This window comes from Lampris incognitus, chromosome 1, assembly GCF_029633865.1.
Source record: "Lampris incognitus isolate fLamInc1 chromosome 1, fLamInc1.hap2, whole genome shotgun sequence".
NCBI lineage: Eukaryota > Metazoa > Chordata > Actinopteri > Lampriformes > Lampridae > Lampris > Lampris incognitus.
The window spans coordinates 11,495,203-11,504,855 of NC_079211.1; the positions used below are offsets into that span (position 1 = coordinate 11,495,203).

Consider the following 9,653-nt stretch of genomic DNA (forward strand, 5'->3'; position numbering starts at 1 on the left):
ACAAATGTGTGCGAGGCATTCAGTTTATATGACCAGAATAGGACGGACGTTTGCAGAAGGCTGCAAGTAATACATGAAAAGGACGTATCCCGAGAACTGAATTCCAGAATATCACAAACGCAAAGTCTAAAGAAAGCTACCTTGGAGAGGCTGCCAATGTGTGCCACTCGCCTACTTCTCGCTTGTCCATCGGCAGGTATTTCGGCATTCGTGCCGGGGTACAGGATCCGTCAGATTCCACGAAATACCACGTGGCATCACTGAACTCGGCCCGCTCGATGAACAGGTGACATCGTGACCTTTCTGGCAGCACGACCCTTAAATGTCGAGACAGTACGGTCAAGCGAAACGATAAAACGTCAACCATCTGGGGGAAACCCTGACTAGGTGCGGGGGACTCTGCACGGACATCTAGAACTTGCGTTGCGGGGATGTAAACCCGCGTCTGGACCGTTCGGGGTGTACCGACACACGGCCGACGATTACTCCAAACAAACGAGACTCGTTCCTCTCTGACGAGGCTGAAGGATTTGGCAGGGCCTCCTGCTTTTACTCGTTGGCCGACGTTTAAAACGAGGCGGTTTGGGGGTCAGATGCTCCCACTTCAAAAAGAGTCAAATAAATAAAAGACCGAGTTCATCGAGAAATTCGGCTCAAAGAACTCCATATGCTTTTTTTTTTTCCCCCTTTCTTTAAATTTATTTGTAATGGGAGGAATACAGACTCGCATGTTCACAAGTTATGCACCCCTCTGTGAATTCTTTATACCTAGCGTAAATTAGAGGGATCATAATCGTGGAATAATAATAAACTTTTACGTCCTTTCCTTTCTTGCTGCGTGTGCGGTTGCTTGCTTCTTCTCTTTTTTTTTTAAACGCCACCGCCAGAGAGAGCTGAGAAGCTTGGCTGCAGTTCCATCGCATTCCAGCATCCTGAAACCTGATAGCATCTAATACACCGAGGGGGCCGTGAGATTATTTGTGTGCTACGGTGACTGGGATGCTTTTACACCCAAGATGGTGATAAGGCATTTTTCTAGGGCCCATTATTCACCCCGGAAACTAAACAAGGCTACAATAATAAGTACCACGTCTCTGTTGTCCACAGAGTCGGGGGGGGGGGGGGCGCTAGAGTCCAAACGGGGCGGCGAGAAGATATTCTACTGGCAATTTGTGACCGTCTGTGAAGAAGGCCCTCGATATCCGAAGTGACACGGGGGAGAGAAACCCTGTCCCTGCTGGGTTCGACCTCTGTTTACGTCCCTTCGACAGCCGGGCTTCTCGTCGGAAGGGGTCAAAGCGAGGTGCAGCTCGTGGGTAGTGGCGGAGATATTACGAGCAGATGACAAGAGTCGAGCCAACTCCCTCAGGAAGGAGAACATTGAAAAGGAAAAGGCGAAAAAAAAGGGATGTATGCAGCAGAGCAATGGCTCTGTTGACCGTTTAAAAAATGATTTACCTTGCTGAACGTTTGACCTACTTTCCACCCCCCCCCCAAACTCTGCGTTGTGTGATGTTGAGATGGTGCAATAAGCGTCACCAGATGGCCAGACAAGAGGCGTGTGTGTTCAGCACTGCATTCCAGCCTGTGTTGCATAGACTGCCTGACCTACACTGTGTAGACAAGTCATGCTAGTAACCCACACACACACACACACACACACACACACACACACACACACACACACACACACACACACACACACACACGCACGCATGCATGCACACCTCCTTTCAAAGCCTTTGCCTAGAATAACAGTCCGTCTTGATTGTGTTACATGCCTGGGCAGGACCCCGTGAGTCCAAAACTGTACTGTACTTCAGTTTCACATGTGCACTTCATCTGCTTGAACTGCTAGAATCACTCGAGTCAGCCGGTAGGTAGGTAGGTAAGTCAGTCAGTCAGTCAGTCAGTCAGTCAGTTTAAGTTCATAGTCATTTCCTCTAGTCACCTGAGCTTGGGTGCAACTTAAAAATATCCGACCTTTTTTTTTTTTGCAGCAGCAGCAGCAGAGGCGTCTCCTCAGATAGCATGCAGAGGATGGGCACATGCACATGTGTGTGTTAAGAGGGCGGGGAGCTTACCAACAGAAACATTACATCAAATAAGCAATGAGGCTACTGAGGTTAAGCCAAGTGATGTGTTTTCACAGTAAAAAAACAAAACAAAACAAAACACACAAAGGGAAGGAGGGTTATTCACAGTCAGAGGTGGGGTGGGAGAAGAAGGGGGGGTGCCTCCTATTTACATCCAACACTGCAGGCAAACCTAGAATTCCTCAATCAAGTTTTACAAGCACCACACTGCAAGCAGTCCTGGGTTGTTTGCCTTTTTTGTTTTGTTTTTTAGTAACGGCACTCATGCATCGTCAGTAACACATTTTCCTGTGCCTGCTAAAAGATCACATGGCGTAGAAACGTTTTTGGTAAAGAAAGAAAAGCCAGGAGGAGACAGTAGTATGTGCTTTTTTTTTTTTTTTTTTTCCCTCGTGGCGGCACCTACCTCTTGAAAGCCTCTGTGGGGTTTCGGTCACATTCTCCGGGCTGCAGGGCACTCTGCACGGCCGGGTCTCGCACCTTCTCTTCGTACCCTGGCAGCAGCCCACTGCGGCAGATCTGAGCCACCAGGCCGCGGATGAAGCCCCCTACACACAGCGTGTCCGAGTCATCCGCCCGGCAGAAGTGGTAGGCCAGGCTCTGCTGGTGCAGCCCCCGGTGGGTGCCCTGAGGCGAGGTGGGCCACAGGAGCTCTGTGCACAGTGCCGTCTTTCCACTCCCAGGCCCACCCACCAACAACACCCCCCAGGCTGCTCCGGCCTTCACTGAGCCCGCTGTTGGGCCACCGGGGATGGGTGTGCTGCCAGCGGGGACTATAGGGGTCTGCTTGCTGGGAGTGGAGGTCAGTCCGCCGAGACTGTTGGTTTTCTCCTGGAGGCAGTGCTGGATCTTGTGGAAGACCCATTCCCTGCAGTAAAAGCGTTTCCCCTGCAGCAAACTGGTTTGGGCCATGATGATCTAGTGCTGCTGTCCCAGCTCTTTCCTCCTCATAGGGCTCCCTTCATTCCGCCCTCCACATTTTCAACTCCAACAAAGGCCGGCTGTAAATTGGAACATCCATTTTGTTGGCTTCCAAATGCTCCTCCCGGAAAAGCAGATTGCAGTTCAGCTGTCCTTGGTATTTATGTTAAAAACCCAGAGTGCAACTTGGGTCTTCTATGAAAGCAGAGAGCAAAAGAGAGCGCTGCAGAAATGGCAAGGAAAGCGGTTGCGCTATGGTGCGCTGCAGAGTATCTAGGTCAAAATAAAAAAAAATAAAAAAAGGAATCAAAAGTAAGGCTTAAACCATAAATTTTCCACCGACGTTTTCCACGGCTTCCTCGCTGGCTGAACCTAGTGCTCCTTGTTATTATGAGCTTGTTGCTTCAGCATGGCGCATGGCATGGCAGGGCACCGGGGCTCTCTGAGTGCATCCACTGACAAACTGAAACCACTGCTTGATACAATTAGCTGCGGGAGTTGGAGATATATTTCCGCTGATGCATTTCAGACGCGAACCGGGGTGACCAAAGCCCGTTTCCATTACATTATTATGGAACAGCCTGCCAGTGCAGAGTCAGATTCTCCAATAACACTGCAAGGCCAACTCTTTCCCTGGAAAAAGAGAGAGAGAATTGAATAAAGGCTTGATTAGAGGTAGAGCTGAACAATTTATCGTTTCAGAAATCGGCACTGCAATATGCGCACGAGCAACCAGCCTCACTGCAAAGGCTGCAATGTAAGCAGTAAGCCGGGGGCCCCATCAGTCATGTTGGGCTGAAACTCTTGTTGCTTGACTGAAAATGAAATCTAGCTTGTGTGCTTCTTTTTCTTTTTTTTTTTTTAATGACTACTCTTGAAGAAATATATCCTAGCATATCTCATCAATAATGAAGTGTGACTTAATGACTCGTTGGACCGCTGCCTCGTTTGGCCCCTATAAAAATCACCACTAATGAAACGGAGCTTTGTAAGTCAAAAGCCACATATATCCAGGGACAGTTTGTAACAACTTTTCAGGATTTGATATTGCGGGAAATATCGCAAAAGACAAAATATCGCGATGTCGATTTTTAAAAAACAAAAAAAAAACAAATACCGTTCAGTCTTAAAGAGGCTCAACTCCCGCACAGAACTAATCTCCCTTCTATCAAAACGCACCATTTGCGCTGCATGGTGATGCAAAGTGAGAGGAAGCCTTTTATGTCCTGCGAGTACATTCTTGGCAAGAGGGTCGTCCAGTTTCTCCAGTCAACCCGCTGATCCCCCTCCCCTCGCCTCCCCTCTCTCTCTCTTTCCTATGTGGCTTTAAATCGTAAACAGTTCACATCCGTCCCGAACGGGGGGGGGGGGGGGACTGGAGACGAGAGGGACCCCTTTCCAATACGCCTACACGGTCATCTGCTCGCGTCTCTGCACCACGTTCAAGCCGCTGCCACGGGGGAGGAAAATGTTGCAAACGACGTTCGGGTCGCTCGCGTTCGCCAAATGCCAGGATCCTCCTCTCTCTCTCCGGGCTGCGAGCCACCGCCACCTCCGCCTCTCTCTCGGTCTTCCGAAAGAGCGCTCACCTTCCACAAATTACCGCGCAAATAAATGACGATAATCGATAATCACTTTTTTTTTGAGGGGGTGGGGAGAGGGGTTCTGTTTTACGCAACACGGGCCGATGAATTTGTCCACCTAAACGACACGAATCGCCCCAACGAGTAGAAAGGCTGGAGTCTCTTTCTTTGTACGGCCAAAAGAAAAAAAAACCTCACCCTTTCCAGCTGGGACGGGGGGGAGTAACGCGCACCTCCAGCCTCTTTAAAGAGCCGACAGACCGGCTGCGGACGGCAGCTTTGTTACCCCGAACCCGTTAAAGGCAGCGGCGGCGGCGGCGGCGGCGTTTGACCATTGCTACACCTCCTGCAACAAGCCCGTCAACTTAAAAGGGGGAATGAGGCAGATACGAGGAAGGTTTTTCTCTCAACAGTTTCAAATGTGGCTCCCAGCCCACCGCTCCTCTCTCTCTCTCCCTCTCCCTCTCACCTCCTCCTCCTCTGCAGATCGCTCCTCTTCTCGCTCGCTCGCCTCGTTATCCGCAAATCAGCGCGCCGCGCTCCAAATCGCAGCCCCGTGCTTCAAATAGACCATCCGCGCGCTGCGCCGCGAACACGATTCAAAACGCCTGGATGTCAACATGGAGACAACGTCCCGTCCCCCTTTGATTTGTCTCTCTCCTCGGGCACGTCGACTCCTCCTGCTCCCCGACGCTCGGCTCTTACACTGAGCCCACTCTCCGCCTCCAAACACGCTCATATCCTCAGCCGCGGATGCGGCGCGGCGCACACGCGAGCGCGCGCGCAAAGCCTTCTGGGCCTTGGTGTTTTTTCTTCGCTCTTTATCGCCGGTCGCCATGTTGGCGTTTCAGACCGCGTAACAAACCGCTGTAAAGGCGCATACCGCTGTTTTTGCACGCTTTAGTCCATTTACTTCAGCTTGCTTATTCTTTACGTTCCCGGCGACCATTTTGTAAAGCATACGGCTGTGTTTTATATTTATTTATTTATTTTTTAAATATGTTTTTCTGTCTTCAAGGCAGAGTCTCGTTTATCTCAGTGTGCTATGAAAATCAATTGGCAGACTATTGAAACTTGCTTAATGTAAATTTAAATAAGCTTGATCCATCCAGAAGCCATCTCTCAAAGTGACAGTGTGTTCTCTGAGCCAACGTTACGTCATCATTGCAGAATAGTTCAGTTGGAAGCCCAGATTGATTTGACAAGTTGCGTTTCCTCATAAATGTCTGCGAATGTTCTCATTCATCCAGGTCATGGTTATCCAAAGGAGTTGGAGTTGCACTTGATTCAATTCCTTTGGATTTCCTCGTAAAACTGTTGTGTCCAGCAAAACTCGGACCACGACTTTGAATCAAACTGTGTTTGTTGCTGCCACAGTAAACGTCACATACACGTACAGCATCAACCACGTCCCGTGTTACTGCCGTAAACCGACTGCCGTAAACCGGCTGTGGTAAAACTTAAAGCTGCAGTGTCCTAGACTACAGTCACACTGTTGTGACTTATACACAACAAAAACAATCTTTCAAATTAAAGAAAATGAACTCGAAAACATTATTTAAAACGTACCCTTTATGGACGTCCGGGTAGCGTAGCAGTCTATCCCGTTGCCTGCCAACACGGGGATCGCCGGTTCGAATCCCTGCGTTACCGCGTCCCGACCCTGCGGGTGAGAACCCGGATGTGGGTATGTGTCCTGATCGCTGCACTAGCGCCTCCTCTGGTCGGTCGGAATCCTTGCTCGGGGGGAGGGGGAACTGGGGGGAATAGCGTGATCTCCCACGCGCTGTATCCCCCTGGCGAAACTCCTCACCTTCAGGGGAAAACAAGCGGCTGGCGATTCCGCGTGTATCGGATGAGGCACGTGGTAGTCTGCAGCCCTCCCCGGCTTGGCAGATGGGGGTGAAGGAGCGACCGGGACGGCTCAGAAGAATGGGGTAATTGGCCAAGTACAATTGGGGAGAAAGGGGGGGGGGGTATTCTTTTAATATGTACATTTCTTCCACCAAAATGAAGTTCCACCTCAAATCGCCTGTTGGTAATGATGTTAGCACACATTCTAAGCAATGAAGTGAGAACTAATGTTGCTACCATACGGACTAACTTACAAACTTAGCTAGAAGGGCCACGCTGTTATGTATGCAAACAACGACAGTGCTGCATTTGATTTGGTGCTGTTCTATTGTGCTGGGATCGATTGGTGATGCCTGCGGGCTCTGGGTTGTTTGATCGGGTCTGCCTTTGATGCTGTGTCAGTCTAAATAAAGAATGCCACGGAGAGGTTGTGTCGAGCGACAGCGCTGTGTCCTGACGTGATTTCTAAATACAATATTGGCGACGAGGATGGCTGATATCTCTCTCCCACCACCTGCCCCCTTCCTGGCATTACCTGGCGAGCCTCCGGTACCATGGACTCGCTGGCTACATAGTTTTGAAAATTACATCATCGCCTCAGGGCTCGACGACGTGAGCCAGGCTAGGAAGACGGCTCTGTTGCTACACTGCTTGGGAGCAGAGGGTCATCGTGTGCTCGGGTCTCTGGGGAACGTCACAAGCTTTGCCGAAGCTGTGGGACTTATGAGCACCCATTTCGCTGCTCCACAGAGTGCCCTCCTTCGGCGATATATATTCCGTCAGCGACACCAACTGCCTGGTGAGTCTGTGCGGCAGTACGTAGCTAATTTGCGAGGGCTAGCTAGCTCATGCAAGTTTGGCGCGCTTCAGGACGAGATGGTTCGCGACCAGCTAATCGAGCACACCAACAACGCAAAGGTGCGTGAGACTCTCCTGCTGGAAAAAGACGATCTGCTGCTGTCCAGAGCAATTACCATCGCACTACAGGTTGAGGGAGCAGCTGAGTGTGCTGCTATGCTAAATACACAGCAAGTGGCCACCTCCAGTCAAGCTGCCAACGACTCCTCCCTCTACTCACGGCTGCCCCTCGGGACGCAACCCAACCAGAGCGAGGCGGGCGCCGACTCCACTGGGGACGTCTTGCAACTGCAACGACGGCGTTCTCGGCCCCGCCCTCAACAGTCCTGTGGTAACTGTGGGTCTCGGTCTCATGTTTCAAGGGCTCAGAACTGCCCTGCCCGTGGCCAGACATGCCGTAGCTGCGGTAAGCACAATCACTTTGCCAACGTCTGTCGATCTTCCCCGGCTGGGTCAGAGAGCCACACCCCCCAGTCTTCAACCGCCGTCATTCACAAGGTGAGCTCTGGGCCAGTGTCATTCAAATCATGCACAGTTTAACCAGGTTAAAATTAATGTTTTTATTTTATTTTGTTTGAGTATGAAATATCACCAAATCCTGTCTGTGTGCTGTTATTTGTGTTTACTACATTTTATTTTATGTCATTATTTACTTTTATGCGTTTTACAACGACCGTCATATACGTGTACTGTCGCTTTAAGAGAGAGGTCTTATGGGTACACGGAAGACGGAACGCGGGAGAGGCCATTTTTGTTTTGTGGGAGGAGTCTCAAGCAGCAATCGAGCCGAGCCACACGTGTTTCTTACCGTGGGACAGTTTTGCTGGTTGAGGAGAACGTAACCTTGAGTATCCCTGTAAGAAGATACTGCAAGCTGTGGGATAAAATACTTGTTTATCCTTTCTTACATCGGAGTCCCGTGGACGGTTTCTACTTCTAACGCACACGAGTGGAGTCCGGGCAGTGGTTGAACTTCGACCCCCACGTCCGTAAGAAACACCGCTCCCGCTGGAGGACTGGACGGTTGTCGAAGGGTTTGAAACCAAAATAAATGGCAAGGTGGGCCAAATAGAGTCCTGTGTGTCCCCGCTCCTTCCTTGATCATGATGATGATGATGATGATGATGATGAGAGACTGAGGGCCCCCCACAACACCTGGGGCCCCACACAACTAGAACACAACGCAGAGCTACTGATGAGAGTGACGGGCATGCAGCAGGCTGACCAGCATAGAACAGCATAGGACTGCCCCCGTTACATTGGTGCCGTGACCCGGATGGTCCTCAGGCTGTTGAAACAGTGGGAGAAGTTGGAAGTCAATGATGGTGTCTTGTACAGGGTGACAAAGGACCCAGTGTCCAAGCAGAGGAGGTCTCAGTATGTTTTACCTCTGAGTCTGAAAGACAAGGCACTGTCTGGCATCCACGATCATGCTGGTCATCAGGGCCAGGACCGTACTCTCTCTCTTGCAAGGCAGCGTTTTTATTGGCCTGACATGGAGAGGGATATCAGAGCATATGTCAGATGCTGTCGGAGATGTGTGTTTGGGAAGACCCCAGAGCCAGCTGCTTGCGCGCCCCTGGAGAGCATTAAAACCTCCGCACCGATGCAGCTTGTGTGTATGGATTTCTGGTCCGCTGAGGACAGTAAGCAGCGGTCGGTCGATGTCCTAGTGGTTACTGACCACTTCACTAAGCTTGCTCACGCATTCCCCTGCGCCAATCAGACAGCGAAGCAGGTCGCCAAGAAACTCTGGGATCATGTATTCTGTGTTTACGGGTTTCCGGAGAGAATACATTCTGACCAGGGCACAAACTTTGAGAGCAACCTGATTGCAGAGCTTCTCAGGTTGGCGGGTGTAGCAAAGTCCCACACGACGGCCTACCATCCTATGGGTAATGGCGGGACAGAGCGGTTTAATCGCACGATGGGGAATATGCTCCGTTCCCTTCCGCTTCAGCAGAAGCAACAGTGGCCTCAGCAGATCCATTCTCTCACGCTCGCGTACAATGCCCCTGTTCACGAGACCACGGGTTACGCGCCTTTCTTCCTGATGTATGGGCGTGTCCCAAGACTGCCGGTGGATGTTATGTTCAGGCAGGTTTTGCATGACCCTCACGTTGTTGATTATGACTCTTATGCTCAGTCTCTGCTTTCCTGTCTAAGGAGTGCAATGGAGATCGCTCAGAAGCACTCCACGGCTGAGCAGCAGCATCAGGCGCGACAGTACAACAGACATGCCAAGGGCACTGTCCTGTCTGTCGGGGATCGTGTTTTGGTTGCGAACCAGAGTGAGCGAGGGAAGAGAAAGTTGGCTGACAAATGGGAGAACGGAGTGTAC

At 50.7% G+C, this 9,653-nt stretch overlaps 1 protein-coding gene across 2 annotated transcripts in view; it reads right to left on the reverse strand.

The window, feature by feature from the left end:
* Window positions 1–5,272, reverse strand: part of LOC130119117 (ankyrin repeat domain-containing protein 50-like) — a 44,222-nt gene extending 38,950 nt beyond the window's left edge. Inside the window, exons 1-2 of one of the 2 annotated variants that reach the window (XM_056287531.1) lie at window positions 5,070–5,272; window positions 2,503–3,650 (exon numbers count right to left, since the gene is read on the reverse strand). In XM_056287531.1, the coding sequence (XP_056143506.1) occupies window positions 2,503–3,008 (506 nt within the window). In that variant the 5' untranslated portion in view covers window positions 3,009–3,650; window positions 5,070–5,272. Of the gene's footprint in view, window positions 1–2,502; window positions 3,651–4,798; window positions 4,907–5,069 lie in introns of those variants that run through there. The other variant, XM_056287538.1, reaches the window with a different exon arrangement.
* Between the last annotated feature and the right edge of the window lie 4,381 nt (window positions 5,273–9,653).